At 41.2% G+C, this 18017-nt stretch overlaps 1 protein-coding gene across 1 annotated transcript in view; it reads left to right on the top strand.

The window, feature by feature from the left end:
* slc15a5 (solute carrier family 15 member 5) overlaps positions 1 to 18017 on the top strand; it is a 41437-nt gene that overhangs the window by 6470 nt on the left and 16950 nt on the right. The window contains exons 2-4 of the mRNA XM_063073088.1: positions 5595 to 5811; positions 7952 to 8121; positions 15609 to 15829. Coding sequence (XP_062929158.1) covers positions 5595 to 5811; positions 7952 to 8121; positions 15609 to 15829 — 608 coding nt within the window. The remainder of the gene's footprint in view (positions 1 to 5594; positions 5812 to 7951; positions 8122 to 15608; positions 15830 to 18017) is intronic.

An 18017-nucleotide genomic window follows, 5' to 3' on the forward strand; every position in this document is an offset into this window, starting at 1 on the left:
ACAGAAACATGGGCAGTTCTAACTGAAGTGGAATAAATACTCCCCCTCTTTAGATATTATTTTTTTTTGCTGCAGTGTGATTCCATAGGGGCCTTTTGTATGACAGGACAGTGATAATATAACTTGAAGCTCCAGGATGAGCATTGTTTCGTGCATACTTGTACAAGTTGTGGAAAAGTTACACTCTTGATGCTTCAGAGGAGAATTACTGTACCTGATTTTAGTTTCCTCTGATGGTGCTCCCCATAAAGCTCCCCATAAAGCTCCCCATAAAGCTGGACCTGATAGATGATGGGTGGTATAACTAGCTCTGCGGATTGCTGTGCGTCCCTTTAAGTGCAGCTTCCTGGTCTGAATGTGGGATCGGAAAAAGTACTCTCTAGTTTCCAAACAAACTATATATAAATTTGTCATTGAGCGTTAGCTGAATATTATCATTAATTAAGGGTACAATGGTTAGAATTACAGTAGCTGTATTTTAATTCAGGCATTACGGTTAATTGGGCCCAGTTAACCTGGGCAGCCATTTATTTGGGACAACACTTAAAAGGACATAAACTAAATCAAGAAAATAGCCGGAATTCCCTTCATTTATTTAGGACACTATGCCAGTTAATTGGGACAGGAGACTGTTGCTGAACAGTTTCTAACTAGTGTCAGTTGTGTGGACTTGTGTGGCTGTTAGACGCTACACCGTGCTCAGGAAGAACAGGTTTTAAATAGCATCCGTTGCATGTGCTCATGTTTAAAAAGCAATGATTTTTGTCACTGATAGTTGGCGAGAAATAGTGGTACGACAATTCGGAATTGTTTTGCTCACTGGGGTTTTCAAGCATTCGGGCTTAGAGATGCCAGAAACAGCCAGAGGGGGGTGAAAATGAAATGACTTCACTACAAGTTATGAATTACAAGGAATTTGACGGTATCGGCGATCATCTTAAAGATTTGGTGAATGCATTTGGCAAAAGCATTGTATGAAGACAGTCCGTTATTGGCACGAGGTGTCTGTGCTAATTTTGTTCATATACAGTCAATCAAAAACATGGCAGATGAATTCCTCTGTTGCTGATTATCAGGAACTAATACACAATTTTATACTATGGTAGAGGTTCTCATTTGTTCTGTAATTCATTTAAATACACTAATTGTTACAGCAAATTGGCTTTTTTATAGCTTTTAACTATTTCCATGAAACTTTAGCTGATTGGGACAGCCATTTAATTGGGCCAAAATGTACTGATCCCGACGCGTCCCAATTAACCAGAATCCACTGTATTTGTTTATTTTTTATACTGTACTCATTTCCTTAAAAAACTCAAATAAATAGCTTCAAAAATCCACTTAGGTGATTCTTAAAAGTGAATCTTTGCATTCAGTGGAGCTTCTCTTAAAAGCAGCACGGCAGTGTAGCGGTTAGCACAGCATCTTACAGCTGTAAGATTGAGGTTCGATTACCGCCACTGCCTGTAAAGAATTTGTCTGCCCTCCCCATACCCATGTGGCTTTCACTGGGTGCTTCAGTTTCTTCCTATGTTCCAAAGACGGTTAGGGTCACTGAGGTGTGGACGTGCTATGTTGGCGTAGGAGGCACAACGGCACTGGCAGGCTGCCCAGCACAGTCCTCACTGATTTGATTTGATGCAGATGATGTATTTCGCTGTGTGTTTCGATGTACATGTGACAAATAAAGCTAATCTTTATCCCTTTATCTTTAATAACGTCTGTTAAACAACCCTGCATGAGGTCGAATAGATTCAGAATCCGCCAAAATAAATTAACGGTATCGCTAAAATTGAGCCCCGTTTAAGAGCATAGTGGTGCTTTACAGTAAAGTAGCAAGCCCACTGAGGAAGTAATCATACCCAGATTGCAGGCTGAGCTGATCTGGCCATGACTGTCAGCCTTGATTGGAAACCAAGGAGCACAACGGGACACAACGATAGAGTCCAAATGACCAGAAGGTAACTTAGAAGGTGGTTGAGGAGTATGATTACAACTGACCTGCAGCCCTGTGAGTTTGGCATTGTGTGGATACAGAAAGCCATACCAGAAACAACTGGGGAGAGTCAGATGTGGTCTGTTTCCACAACTTAAGTTGGACGATGAGCTCCATTTCTTCTGAGAGTTAAGAGAAAAAAAAGTGCATAAGATAAAAAAATGTATGATCCATGTAGTAAGAGCTAATCAGCTAAAATAGGTAGTATACTTGAGCTGGATTATTTTTGCTAGAAATATTTTAATTCTGCAGAGCCTTTAGATAGGGAGCCGTGAATTTCAAGTGAAATTAGCTGGGTTTATGGTCTTCTGACCCATATCTGGTTGCACTCTGAAATCAAGACCACATTTTGCAATTATTTATGAGATTTATGAGACAGACAATTTTATTACATTGTCAATAAAGGTAAGTTCCAGAAAGTATTGTAAATCATTAGGATAATATTTTCAATAATGCTTCACATTGTTGAGTTATAATATGAGATGCCTTGATTGGAAAATCTTTCAACAGATACTCTCTTTTCATGATTGTTTAATTATCAGTTATATTCAGTTACATTAATTTATATACATGCACAAAATATTTAATATTATACAATGCTGGAAGTGGAAAAATTTATGCAAGAAGCAGCAAACCTTCTGAAACTCAGTGGATCACAAATAATTCACTGTCATTGAGCTACAGTGAAGTAGAGAAACACAGTCGACAGGAAGCAGCCAGATGATCAGATAATTCCGCCTTGTTTGCAATCCAGAATTCCCAAGGATTAATAGATACTGGGTGTTACAGCTCATTGTCAGAAGTGAGGTTAGCTGCAGACAATTGTCACGCCTGCATAACATGCTATGAACACATGGTTACATCCAATGTTCCCTCTAATTTATGGAGATGAGGAATTTCTTTAGCCAGAGAATGGTAAGTCTGTGGAATTTTTTGCCACAGGCAGCTGTAGAGGCCAGGTCTTTATGTATATTTAAGGCAGAGGTAGATAGCTTCTTGATTGATCAGGCCATGAAGGGATACGGAGAGAAGACATGAGATTGGGGCTGAGAGGAAAATTAGATCAACCATGATGAAATGGCGAAGCAGACTTGATGGGCCAAATGGCCTAATTCTGCTTCTGTATCTTATGGTCTAGTTTGTAATGAGCAGTGTGTGCAAAAATCTTGTGCTGTGCAATTTTTTGCTCCGTGACAGCAACATGAGCCCACTGAAATATTGATTTAATAATTTCTTCAATAAAAACAGTACAGTATAAGTAAGCCAGTTCTAAAATCTGCAGACATATCATCGCAAACTCCATGTTGTCAACACCGTCTGCATTAGAAACCAGAAAAGGAAATGTGATTAACACACACAAGATGCTGGGGGAACTCAGCAGCTCAGGCAACGTCTATGGAAAAGAATACAGTTGATGTTTCAAGCCAAGACCCTTCATCAGGACTGGAGAAAATAAGGAAATGTGATTGTGTACAATTGTGAAATATACTTTATACTTTATTGTCACCAAACAATTGATACTAGAATGTACAATCATCACAGTGATATTTGATTCTGCGCTTCCCACTCCCTGGATTACAAATCGATAGTAAATATTAAAAAATCAAATTATAAATCATAAATAGAAAATAGAAAAATGGAAAGTAAGGTAGTACAAAAAAAACCGAGGCAGATCCAGATACCTGGAGGGTACGGCCCAGATCTGGATCCACTTGACATGCCTACGAGGTAGAGGGTGACAAACTTCTGTGCCCAGTTTAAAATCATTTGTACACTAGTAGCAAAAGATGTGTGTGTGCGCACATGCGCGCACACACAGCCCTTAGGCTGATCATTTCCCTCTAGTAGGCCCTTTAAAGAACTGGATAGGAGCACAGTGGCCTGCTGTGCAATAAATTCATTTAAAATATACAAGTTTATTCGCATTTCAGCAAATTCTGAAAACCCACCACGTGTCCCACTCATGAATTTCTCCAAAGAACCCCTAAGCAGCTATTAGACACGTCACTAACGTAGCAGGAGCTGGTAGCTTAGTGTAGTTAGTCAACAGTGCCTGAGAAATATTTTAGCTGAGATCTGAATGAGTGCCCCGAACAGAAATGGGCCATTGTGCAGCTGGCTTCGTTTCTGGTTCATTAAATGACACAATAAATGTAATTTCTTCTTTAGTTATGACATTGATTGAGAAGTAATTGTTCATCTGGACACAAAGGGAAGAACTGCTCGTCTTTGAACTGCACCCACTTGGGAGGATGGTAGGATCCAAGGATTTGGCATCTCATTCCAAATGGTGGCTCTGTTGATGGTAACATGCACCTTCAAAATTGATGTCAAGGACTGCATTTATAACACTGAGAAACATGAGGAAATTCTCCTTTTGACCAGCAGTCCTATTTCAGACACCATTGAGTGGATTAGACCAGTGGTCCCCAACCTCCGGGCCGTGGATCGATACGGGGCCGTGAAGCATGCAGCCGTGCAGTGGTAGCTGGAATGCACCCAGTACATCTTTAAGAAAAAAGCTGAAATAAACAAGCCAATTAATTAGGTGCTGCCCAGCACGTAAATGTCGGCCCAGATTAGGCGGCACATAATTAATTGGCTTGTTTATTTCGTTTTTTTTCTTAAAGTTATGCTGGGTGCGTTCCGGCTACTGCTGCACCACTGCTTTCTTCGCGGCCCGGTATCGGAGGTTGGAGACCACTGGATTGAGCAACGTATCTTATGAAGAAAGATTGCATGAGCTAGGGCTATTCTCCTTGGAATGAAGGAGGATGAGAGGTGACGATAGAGGTGTATAAGATGATAAGAGGCATAGATGGGGTGGACAGCCAGAGATTTTTTCCAGGAAAGAAATTGCTAAAACAAGGGGCATCATTTCAAGGTGACTGGGGGAAAGTATAGGGGGATGTCAAAGGTAAGTTTTCTACATGGAGAATCGTGAGTGCGTGGAACACCCTGACAGTTGTGGATGCAGAAGCAGATACATTAGGAGCATTTTAAAAAACTTTTAGAAAGGCTTGTGGATGATAGGGAAAATGGAAGATTATGTGGGAGGGAAGGATTAGATTGACCTTGGAGTAGGTTAAAAGGTCGGCACAACTTTGTGGGCCGAAAAGCCTGTTCTGTGCAGTCGTGTTCTGTACTGGGCAGCACAGTGCATAGTGCAATACACTACAGTACTACTGACCGGGGATTGACTCCCACCACAGTCAGTAACGAGTTTTTACATTCTCCCCGTGACTGAGTGGGATTCTTCTGCGTGTTCCTGTTTCCTCCCACAGTCCAAAGATGTACCGGTTGATAGATTAATTGGTCATTGTGAATTGTCCAATCATTAGGCTAGGGTTATTTCAGGAGTTGCTGGGTGGCGCAGTTCGGAGGACCAGAAGAGTCAATTCCACACTGTTTCTCAATAAATATATAAATATCCTCTTTATATTATTGTCATTAATTTTATTTTCTCTTCATGGGGTCTCATAGTGTTCAGATCAGCTGACAGTATTTCAAAGGTAGTTTTGGGAAGCATGGAGGGTGTGTAGATTATATAAGAGATCTTCCTCTTTGCTAAAAAGATTTTCTCTGCCTGATTACGAAGGTACGGTTATGCTGCCCTTGGTCGCATTCCCCTTTGAGGATTTCTACGTTGGTACACACCATAACATCCACACTGACAGCCAGCAGGTTGTGCTCTTTTACGTTGCCCTCACAGCAGCGTCTTTGGGCTCGGGAGGAATTCGTGCCATTGTCTGCCCATTCAGGGCTTATCACCTCCAGGACTGCAGCCAGCACCAGCTTCTAACCTTCTTCAACTGGTCAGTGTCCACCCTTTCCAATCATTGTGTATATTTTTTGATAAGGGTATGAAAATGACTTCATTTTGCTAATGTTAAGCCCTCCTTAAATTATGCCTTGTAAAACAGTACTCTATTTTCACGTTCTTTATCTAGTGGATCACTCCAGTGAAGACAAGGAAAAAGAACTTGAAATTATACCACCATTCATGATCTGATGTTGCTTCAAAGTGTTTCATAGCTAAAGTGTAGTTGCTGTTGTAAAGTCGGAGAAGTGGCAGACAAGATTTCTGTTGGCTGTATTCATGGGTAGTCATATCCGATTGAATGACAATTAAACTTGAACTTGAAGTCAACAATTCCAGTTCACAACCTTTCCAGTTTGTATCAGAAGTGACATTTCTGATTAAATTTGTGGGTTGCCCCAAGCAATCTTTAGAATATATTGGTTGTTTAAGCAAATGATGGATTTTACTATATATTTCAACGTTCATGCGATAAATAAGAGAATCTGAATCTGAAGCCATTACTATGTAATATTCTCCACAGATGCTGTCTAACCTGCTGAGTATTTTCAGCTTTCTCTCATTTCAGAGATTCCACAGCTCACTCCCGTGTTCTCATTTCTCCAGACAGTTCTACAAGCCTTCACCACCCTTTCCAGCTGACACCACTACTAACTCTGTCATTAGAACGTAGAACATTACAGCCCAGGACAGGGGCTACAGCCCACCATGTTGTGCCAGCCTCTTAACCTACTCTGAGTTCAATCTAACTCTTCCCTCTCACATAGTCTCCATTTTGTATTCATCAACGTGCTTATCTAAGAGTTTCTTAAATGTCCCTAATATATCTGTCTCTACCCCCAGCCCTGACAGTGCAATCCACATACTTACCATCTTCTGTAAAAATAAAGCTACCTCTGATATCCCCCCCCATACTTTTGTCCAATCACCTTTAAAGTATGTCCTCACATTGCCGCACTGGGAAAAAGACTCTGGCTGTACACTCTATCTATGCCTCCATCATTTTTTACACCTTGATCAAGTTCTTTTCATCCTCCTTTACTCCGAAGAGAAAATCCCTAGCGTGCTCAGCCTATCCTCATAAGACATGCTGTTTAATATAGACAGCATCCTGGTAAATCTCTTATGCACCTTCTGCATCCTTCCAGAACTGAACACTGTACTCCAAGTGTGGTCTAACCAGAGTTTTATAGAGCTGCGACATTACCATGTGACTCCTCAACCAAATCCCCCAACCAATAAAAGCCAACCCACCATATTGCTTCTTAACCACCCGATCAACTTGCGCGACAACTTTGAAGGAGTGAGGAGGTGGAGAAGCAGTACAATGGGATCAGTTTTAGATCGAAGGGGCCAAGGACTGGAGGCCTGGAGGTGGCCTGTCTTGGGGTTGGGGGCCTAACTGTCTGTGTGAGTGGGTGGGAAAGGGGCTAGTTTTTGACTTAAATTTATTTAAATCTTACATCCATCCCACAACGTGGCGGAGTAAAAAGCTTTGCATTGTGACTCCGTTGCAATGTACAGACGTGTGAATTTATAAGTCTAATGGCTTGTAGAAAGAATCTGTCCTGTAGCCTGTTGCTCCTGGATTTGGTGCTGTGGTACCGTTTGCCAGACGGAAGCAGCTGTAACAGTTTATGGTTGGGGTAATTGAGGTGGAAGAGACGCTGTTGTGTTTTTTTTTGCCACACAGCCGGTGTGTACAGTCCAGGTGAGATCTTCGGTGATGTGTCTACTGAGGAACGTGAAACTGCTGACCCTCACAACTGCAGCTGTTCTGTTGATACTCTTGCCGTTGTTGCTTGTGTTGGTCTGCTGAAGACCGTGGGCATACTCTGTTGGTGGCCGTATGTGTGACGACCCTTGCTGGCTGCTCCCAGTACATCTGCTGGTCTGCTGGTTGTTAACGCAAACAGCACATGCCGCTGTATGTACGTGTGATAAGTAAATAAAAATCTGAATCTGACAGCCCTCCAACAAAGTCACCCCAAGGATTAAAAGGCCTCCTTCTCCAATACTTGCTTCAAAGCTTCACCGCTACCTAATGTTGGGACTGCTATATCATTGTGTAAATAGATTCCTTAAAAGTCTGTGCTCCTGTTTTCAATGCCAGTCTGTGATCCATCTTCCCGCAGGTTTCACTGGTTTGTGAGCTTGAACTCGGTCGTTGTGTTTGCGAGTATTGCCTACCTTCAGCAGTCTATTGCCAAAAACCTGGGCTATCTCATCCCATTCGCTTCCATACTGATGACCCTGATCACCATTCATATGGTGCGGAGCAGACTCATATTCCGGCCCAAATCAGGTGAGAGCAGCAAAAAATGATCCTTAGGTATCCTGTTTTTATGATGTAGGTTGAGGTTTGTCCTTTGGCTGCATTTAATGAAACCTTCCAAAAAGCAAATAATGTAATGGTGATTTCTTTCTAATGCTTCAAACATTGTATTTCGAGGAGGTGTATCGGTCTTTCACTCAGCTCCCATTCCCCACTGATCAGCTGTCTGCAGGCTTGTGAAGTCATCTCCAGGACCCGCTTTGGGTATTTTTGAACTAGAATGTCACATTGCATGTGCACTTTGAGGACCCAGTCATTGTCTATTTCCCAGCCAGTTTTTATCAAGGGGCTCTCTGATTTGCATTGTACTAATGGAGAGCACACTTTATTTATGCACCATCTGCTTTCAGAACTGATCGCTGCTTGTTTCAATGTACTCAATTCAAACGGTTTTATCTCACGTAGTTTTCTTTTAGGTATTTTAACGTGTTGAGTTGTTTATTAGTGTATGTTAATGCTGTCAAAAGGATGTAAGTATTGTCTTCAAAGAAAAAGTGTTAAGGGATATGTGTTAATTTTTATCCTTGGGAAGTCCACGTGCCCTTTAACCCTAACAGATAACAAGGGGTTGTATGCACAGTTGCAGATGTTTGCTGTTCTTCCCCTCATCCACAAGGTGACAGAGTACCCACTAAAACACTATACGACACCACAGGGGCTACTGCAGCCTCTCTGAACAGCTTCAAGACCCTGACTTCATTATTGGGTGGAAACCATGCAAGTTTGTCAACCTCCTGTCTATAAAACGCTCAAGGCTTTACACTGGCTCCCAGTTCATCAATAATGCACAATACCTTGCACGATCTTGTCCGATCATTTGGCAAACCCAGCCCCCAGAATCGCCGTAACCATGTTATAAGCAGTCAAGGGGATTGAATACTTCACAAACGTTCAAAACAATTGAAAAATAAATACACTAATACATGATTATTAAAAGAAATCAAAATAAAAATGAATTGCAATACTTGAAAACACTTGAGAATATTTAGGAGGAAAACCATTTAATTGGTAAATTGACTGTTAGAAACTATTTAAATGTCTTCCTTGTGGTTGTTTTCCTCATTCAGTCGAAAGGATGCAGTAGTCTTTGTCAGGTCACAGATTCGGTCGGGAGATTTTCCCTGTGTTTGGACTCCATAGCTCTATTCCTTTGTCTTATGGTCTTATGGTCTGCTCTGTGGTGAGTTTCACAACTAGTGCTATCGGCCATGTAGAAGTTTCGAAATTCCACCTTTGCAGATGAGTTCTGCTGTTATGCGTGGGTGATGGAGATCAAGGGCAGCATTTCTGCAGTAGCTTCGTGCCATGGTGGAAGTCCGTCATTAGTGGAAAGAAGTCACCCCTTGCCATATTCCCTATCAAGAGCCAGACTCTCTTTCTAAGGCTAGACTTTGTGCAATGTTAGCTGTGAAAACTTGATGTTTGCAGAAAGAAAATTATCTCTTGTGACATAATTGTGATCTGGGTGTGTTTGTGCTGACCCCTTAAAAAGAGAATTGTACAAGAGTGAAGGAACTTACCTGACCCATCAATCCGGTATTGGCTCTCCAGCAGAAAGAGCTATGCATGTAGTGATGTTCCCTTTAATCTTTTCTGATTATCCTAAAAAAATTCCCTTTAAAGCAATTATCTAGTTTTCTTTTAAAAGTAACTGTTGAATGTATTTTCAATCTCTGCTTCTTGCAGGACATTTTAGATCACAATTCCTTCTGCAAAGAAAATCGTCCTCACTTTCCTATGAATCCATTTATCAGTTATCTTAAATTGTTCTTGACAGAATGGGTTCTTGACCCAGTGGCAAGGAAATCAAGATATCTGCTGAGAGAGCATGTGGGAAATTTGTTCAATGCCTAACATAAGAGATGTTACCCTTGACGGTGTTCCATTTCCTCAGTACTTCACTGGACTGTCAGCTTTATTTTTGTCTTCATGATTCTGGAAAGTGATTAGAACCCAAGCTAATTAGAAAGTTTAGAGTAATACAGGAGGAACTCAGCAGGCAGAGGTAGTATCTATGGAGAAGAATAAACAGTCGAAATTTCAGGCCAAGAGTCCTCTGGAGTTTCAATATCTGCAGGATCTCTTGGGTTTATAATTATAAAGTTTGACACAGTTCCATACATACCAATTCTCAAATAGAGTTGGTTAATCGTTAACATATACCATATCAAGACCCATAGAAATATCTCCATTCTCTTTATGACTCAATATTCACAACTTGGTTGCTGCTAATCAGCAGGACTAAGAAGGCCTGGCTGTTTACCACTGTCAGTATGGTCCTGAGTTAATCGGAGGTAACTCGTCAGGCTCTGCATGTAATCCAAAGCTGACCATTGCTGGGTATTTCCCACTGCTTCCATTCCCCACTGTGCTGCTCAGATTGATTCCGGCTGGCACCAGCTGGGGCCAAGCAAATAAGCTATTTCAATTCAGGTGGAAGTCTGCATTCCAGTTTAAATAAAAAAAATTGAGACTCCTTGACATTAAGACAGTAGGAAATAAGTGTCATGGGAAATACAGTTTCAAGAAAAAGGAGACTGGAGCTCCTAATAATTTCATCAGTTATTAATCTGCACTATAACAAGTCAGTTTTAGTGAAGAATAGTAACCAATGAAGTTGATGTACAGATGTTCTGTTAGACTTGTATTGGTAGTATAGAGTCATAGAGAACAGCACAGAAACAGGCCCTTCAGCCCATCGAGTGCATGACAAATTTTTACTCAGACTAATCCAATTGACCTGCACCTGGAGCACAGCCCAACGTACCCCATCTATTCATGTACTCACCCAAATTTCTCGTAAGGTTGAAATCGAACCTGCGTCCACCATTTGCACTGGCAGCTCGTTCCACACTCTCACCACCTCTAAGTGAAGAAGTTTCCCTCGCGTTCAAACCTACTCAAGTTCTGCATTTCACAAGAGTATCTCTCCAGGTGCAAAAAGGAAATAGGAAAAGAATCCACTTACTCAGATTTCTGGATGGTCATTGAGCCCACGAGTATACCTCACTACTTTTTTTTCTCTTTTCACACTATTTATTTAACGTTTTAAATATATATACTTAATGTAATTTACAGATTTTATTATTATGTGTTGCAATGTACTGATGCCGTATAACAACAAATTTCACAACATATGCCAATGCCAGTGAGAGTAAGAGTTGGGCACGGACTAGAAGGGCCGAGATGGCCTGTTTCCGTGCTGTAATTGTTATATAGTTATATGGTTATTAAACCGGCTTCTGATTCATGCAGTCACTCAGATTGAACTTGCTTCCTCTCTGATGACTGTCGTGGCCACAGGTTCTTCCACAGATGAGTCAAGAAGTGTCTGTCAGGCCAGGCAGAGTGAATGGATAATTTGTGAGATAGTGTGCTCCTTCTGCCTTCTTCACATAGAGCTTCTATGTGGTCCTGACCAGTGGCCTAAGATTCTTAATGCCATCTTAAATGCCCCTTCTCCCTTTAAGCAGTACTATGCTATAGAAGCTACTGCTATTTCCTCACTGTTCCAGAGACCATAAAGCCATAAAACATAGGAGCAAAATCAGGTCATTTGGCCAATCGAGCCTGCTTTGCCATTCCATTATGGCTGGTTCCCTCTCAATCCCATTCTCCTGCCTTCTTCCTGTTACCTTTGATGCACTTACTAATCAAGAACCTCTGCTTTAACTATGCCCGATGACTTGGCCTCTAGAGCTGTCTGTGGCAATGAATTCCACAGATTCACCGCCCTCTGACTAAAAAAAATTCCTCCTCATCTCTGAGGCCTGGTTTTGCTCCCAACGTTAGCTGCTGTCAAGATGGAGTTTGTTAGTTCTCCCCACTACTGTGTCCATTTCCCCTGGGTGCTGCGTTTTTCCTCCCTCATTCCCAAAACAAGTCGGTTTGTTAGTTAGTAAATTACCCCTTAGTGCAGGTGAGTGGCGAAGGAATGAGAAAAAGCATGGGATAGGTTTGAGAGAAAACAAATTATAGGGCTACAGGAAAATAAGAATAGGAGAAACAGACCAATGGGAATACACTATAGGAGCCGGTATAGAATTGATAGACCAAGCTGTCTCCTTCTGTATCATTCTCGGTGAATGAGAGTGGTCATGGGCCAGGGATTCCCCACAGCCAGTGGGAAGAGTAGAAAGAGCCAAAAGGCCTGTTTCTGTGCTGTAGTTTTTCTATGGTTTCTATAGGTCAGTGGGACTAGGCAGAAAATGGTTCGGCACAGCCAAGAAGAGCCAAAAGGCCTGTTTCTGTGCTGTAGTTTTTCTATGGTTTCTATGGTTTTCTAATGTATAAGGCAATTAAGAGGAGTGAGCAACAGGAGAAGGCTGCTGTGTAATGGTGTTAGCAAGTTGTATTACAAAGTGAGTGAAACAGGATTATGTACAACCCCCTGTTGATCTGTAATATGTTCGGCAAACTCAATGTTTTCAGCCCTCATCATCCACGTCACGGGATGTAGATTAATTAGATTTGCTAATCAGAAGTAGCTACCTTGTTTTGAGTCACAGAAATTTTCAGCAGCTTTGTGCTTTCATAGCAGTCCTCTATTGTGGATGCTTTAAAAATATGACACTTACACAGTTCATGTGGAGTCACTAAAGCCTGATTTATACTTGTGCGTCAAATGTACGCCGTAGGTATGGCGTAGCCGTGAACCCTACGCTGTATCTACACCGTAGCCTAACGCATACCTCTCCCAAAATGTAACTACACATCATGGCGACGCAGACCGCAACAACTGTGATTGGTCCGCTTGGTAGCATCGCATTTCCTCCTACGCTGCAATAGCTTCCCATTGGGCGACTGAAGGGCAGGGAAGGAACTCTGGCTGCAATGCTTTCCATAAAACTGTACAGACCTCCGAAATTATGGAGGACCCTGTGCTTGACGCCAGTTTGTAGCTAGCTGCTATAGCCTGTTGACTTCCACCTGAAGCTAAAACTCGAATGGTGATTGCCAGTCTCTCAGTATACTGTGCGTATACTGATGCCAAATAAATGGTTGGAGACGATGAACCAAATCATCAAATCTAGCTGCTGACATCCGAAAATATTTGAAATGCATTTCCTCGTCCATGTCTCTCAGTGGCCGGACAAGCACAGAAAATTCACCCTCCTTCAGTTTCAGTCGCCATTGTTTGAAGTTTGAGTTCCTTCGTGTTGAAACTCAACACAGTGGCATAGAAACCCCACTGCCAACTAGCATTTTGGCGGTGAATTACAGAGAGATGCAGACACACCAACACACAAGTATAGATGGTCACAACGGCGTAGCCCACTTGCATTGGCTACAGCGCAAGCTGGAATGCACAAATACAAATCAGCCTTAAGACATGTGGTCTGAAACCAGTTATTCCAGGTGTGGTATTTGCAGGATGAGTCCAGCAGAGAACTGTTGTCAATTGAAAGCAGCACACAATAAAACTCTTCAGATAATGACTTTGCCTAAAGTCATTAGTAAAGTCATTAGCCTTTTTTAGTAATTGTAATTGATTGAAAGATTCACTCGGTAGTTTCAAACATGAGTCATAAACTCTTAAGTTTCACACCTCCGTAAGTTACGCAACTCTAGTTTACTTACACAACTTTCAAATCTCTCTTCTTATATTCAGATATTACACACTTAAAATAAACTTGGCTAGGGTTCGACCTTGATGAGTTCTTCTCTGAGTCCCATCTCAGGGTCTTCTTCTTCACTGGCTGCTCTTTGTAGTCATTTCAGTAGGTCATCCCATAAAGAACTTTTTTATGTATATCTTTGCATATCTTCCAAACATTGCCTGGTTCTGTATTGCCATTTACACAGTTGTAATCCCAATTCTTATCTATACGGTGAGGCTACATTTCTGTTAACTACCTCCGGCAGAAATCTGGTTCGCCAAAGGAGAGTCAGCAGTTTTAAATTCTTGGGTGGTCACCTCTATTGTGTCCAAAACACAGATGCCATCAGAAGGAGAACATGCCAGGTTCTTTACTATCTTGGGGGGGGGTAAGGAGTTCGGCTTGAAATCGAACCCAAACAAACTTCTAAAGCAATTTCCGAACCTGGGGGTCTCAGACCCTTTATTTAATGGTATTGGTCCATGGCATAAAAAAGGTTGGGAACCTCTATGCTAAAGAAATACTGTTGAAATATCCATGACTGGTTGCATCGTGGTTTGGTACAGTAATTTGACTGCCCAGGAATGGTAGAAGCTGCAGATAGTAATCATTTCCAATATATCATGACCCACCCTTCGGAGTATCTATAGGAGGGCAACATCTGTCCCAGGTATCCTCACCAAATGGGCCATGCCATCTTCTTGCAACTACCATCAGGCAGAAGGTACAGAAGCCACACTACCAGATTAAAGAACAGGTATCTTTATTCAGTCATTTGGTCCTCGAACCAAACAATAAAACCCAAATACCACAGTTTAGCAACACTATACCCACTTTGGGCACTTTGCACTTAAGTGGAGTGATTTTTTTTTTGTTCAAATTGCTTACTTGCAAAAATTGTGTAAAATGTGTGTTTTTTGTGATGCTATGTGCTTGTAGTGCTGATTGCATCTGTGCATACATGTACACGTGCATTTGACAATAAACTCGGCATTAACTTTGACTAAAACTGACTATGGGTTGAGTATGTGATCTTCCTTTGCTGCATTCTGTGGTCCGCAGTGACCCTCCCTCGTTTCCTACTCCTCCGAGTGTTCTCCCAGAGCCTGATGGGTTACTTGACATCGACCTGGCTGCTGTGGAATTATCCATCCCATCCAGGAATAACGAAGATCCCGCGCATGTGTGTGTATGTAACGTGTAACCTCTGAAGGTGTTCAAATTTAAATTGCGATATACTACCCGCAGCACAAGGCTGCTGTTTTGCAGGTCTTTATGCAAGGTCCATTAATTTTAGAATGTGGTGACACTGGATTCTCCAAAGTTGTGAAATACCTTAAAAAAAACACCTATGTATCAGTACAGAGCCTTGTGATTTGGCATTTAATACAGTCTTTGTGTGACAGAAGGTTTTTGACGTGGATAGGCTGTTTCCATTGAGGGTGGGGGAAATTCAAACAAGAGGACATGAGTTGAGAGTTAAAGGGCAAAAGTTTAGGGGTAACATGAGGGGGAACTTCTTTACACAGAGAGTGGTAGCTGTGTGGAACGAGCTTCCAGCAGAAGTGGTTGAGGCAGGTTCTATGTTGTCATTTAAAGTTAAATTGGACAGCTATATGGACAGGAAAGGAATGGAGAGTTATGGGCTGAGTGCAAGTCGGTGGGACCAGGTGAGAGTAAGAGTTTGGCATGGACTAGAAGGGACGAGATGGCCTGTTTCTGTGCTGTAATTGTTATATGGTTATATGGGCTTTTGAGTGAATCTTTTGTCACTCAAAGACTATATTAAATGCCAAATCACCCTCGTACATCATGGGTATGCCTGACATATCTTTACTGTAAGGTTTCTATTTGCAGGTGGCTCCCTGATGGCAACTGTTGGTGTTTTAGTGAATGCCCTGAAGATGTGCTGTATGAAGTACCGTCACATCAGTGGAGATGTGAACAGCTGGCTGGACAGAGCCAAGGAAAATTATGGTGGCTGGTACAGTGAGGCTCATGTGAACAACGTCAAATGCCTCATCAGATTAATCCCACTCTTTGCCTTTCAGATCCTGTATAGATTCTGCATACTACAGGTAATCTTCTTAAAGCAGACCGTAAGAGTTGAAGCATCCAAAAAAAACGGAACAAATTCTTTACTGGAGGATTATATGACGAGATAGTGAGCTACCACTGCTTCATTGTCCTCCTTGCAAATGGCTATGAAATCCTCACCACATTAACCATTTTATTTTCTGTTATCTGCTTTTGTCATCTTGTCTTTGGTGAACCTATATTCTTCTCTCTTATCTAGATAAAATCAATACAAAATGAATGAACAACAAGGCACATGACTAAACCACAGCTAAAAGCATCAACTACATTTCAGCAGTTTATAGAAAGTACAGAAATACAGTGGGAAAGGAGACATATTAGAAGATTGAAAGAGATTTGAAGGAAAGAGAATAGAGAGCTGGGGAACATAAATAGCCAGTGTAAAGAATTAGGATTTGTATGCAGGGTAATTAGGTAAGGCCATAAAATATAGGAGCAGAATTAGGCCATTTGGCCCATCGAGTCTGCTCCACCATTTCATCATGGCTGATCCATTTTCCCCTCTCATCCCCAGTCTCCTGCCTTCTCCCATATCCCTTCATGCCCAGACTAATCAAGAGTCTATCAATCTCTGTCTTAAATATATCCAATGACTTGGCTTCAAATTGGGAGATATATGTTGCATTTAGAAGGAAGAATGAGAAATGAAAATAGGCACTAAATTATGAAACGTTAAAAGTAGATGAGCAGAGAGATTTATGTATTCAGAGACACCAATCATTTAAAATTGAAGGACAAGTTGGCAAGGCTTATAAAATATAGCCAATGGAAACCTAAATATTATAAATAGTTTTCGAAGTGCTGGACTGGTGCTAGCTCTGTACAAATTGTTCCTGAGGTCATACTAGAATATGTTTTCCAGTCCTGGGTCTCACACTTAAGCAGAGATGTCAGAATCAGTGAAAAAGAGTCTGAATTGAATTATACAGAGGATTACAATTTACAGAGGAGGGAAAGTTAATTAGATTAAAAGCTTTCATAATTAAGTGATGTTTCAATAAATAGAGAAAAATTATTTCTACTCTTCAGTGAATCTGTAAATAGAGGATCATCATCAAAAAGGGAGAAAAAGGAATTAGGAAACTATTTACTCAGAGGATTGTGTAATTCAGAAAAGCAGATATTTATCTGAAAGGGCTTAGGAAATGTCAAAGCAATGATACTAAATGGATAACTACTTCAGTGAATTGGCATTGGACAATCAGCTATGGTGATGAGAGACTGGATAGGCTAGGTTTATACTCACTAGAACACTAGCTGATTGGTGATCTTTTACAGGCTTGTACAACTATGAGGGGCACAGATAGGGTGGATAGAATAATTTTCCCAGGGCAGTTGGGTCTACAATGAAAGGACACAGGTTTAAGGTGAAAGGGGAGAAATGTACAGGTTCTTTACACAAAGAGTGATGAATATCTAGAATAAGCTGCCAGAGGTGGTGGTAGAGGCAAATAAAAGTACAACATTTCAAAGGCATTGAAGACTCGTACAGCCAGATTTAGGAACAGCTTCTTTCCAACTGTGATAAGACTCCTGACCCGGATCTGGGCCGTACCCTCCAAATATCCGGACCTGCCTCTTGGTTTTTTTGCACTACCTTACTTCCCATTTTTCTATTTTCTATTTATGATTTATAATTTAAATTTTTAGTATTTACTAATCTTAACTATTTTTAATATTTAATATTTGTAATCCAGGGAGTGGGAAGTGCAGAATCAAATATCACTGTGATGATTGTACACTCTAGTACCAATTGTTTGGTGACAATAAAGTATAAAGTATAGGCATTGGGACAGATACTTGGATGAGAAAAGTATAGATGGATATGGGCTTAATGTGGGCAAGTGGAGTTAGTGTAGGTGGGCATCACAGTGGGCATGGTTGAGGTAGGCTGAAATGGCCTGGTCACACACACAAAATGCTGGAGAAACTCAGCAGAGTTAGCATCTATGGAAATGAATAAACAGTCAAAATGGTGACTTTATTCATGTTATATTTTGAGTGTGTTGCTTTGGATTTCCAGCATCTGCAGAATTTCTTGTGCTTATGAAAGGCCCTTTTTCCGTGTGGCATGATTCCATGGTTCTTACTGTAAATATCCATAATGGATGTACTTAAATCTAATACATCTGCAAATTTGATATTTCCAAAAGTACTTTGATGGAGCAA

This window comes from Mobula hypostoma, chromosome 20 (genome assembly GCF_963921235.1).
Source record: "Mobula hypostoma chromosome 20, sMobHyp1.1, whole genome shotgun sequence".
In the NCBI taxonomy this organism is placed as follows: Eukaryota; Metazoa; Chordata; class Chondrichthyes; order Myliobatiformes; family Myliobatidae; genus Mobula; species Mobula hypostoma.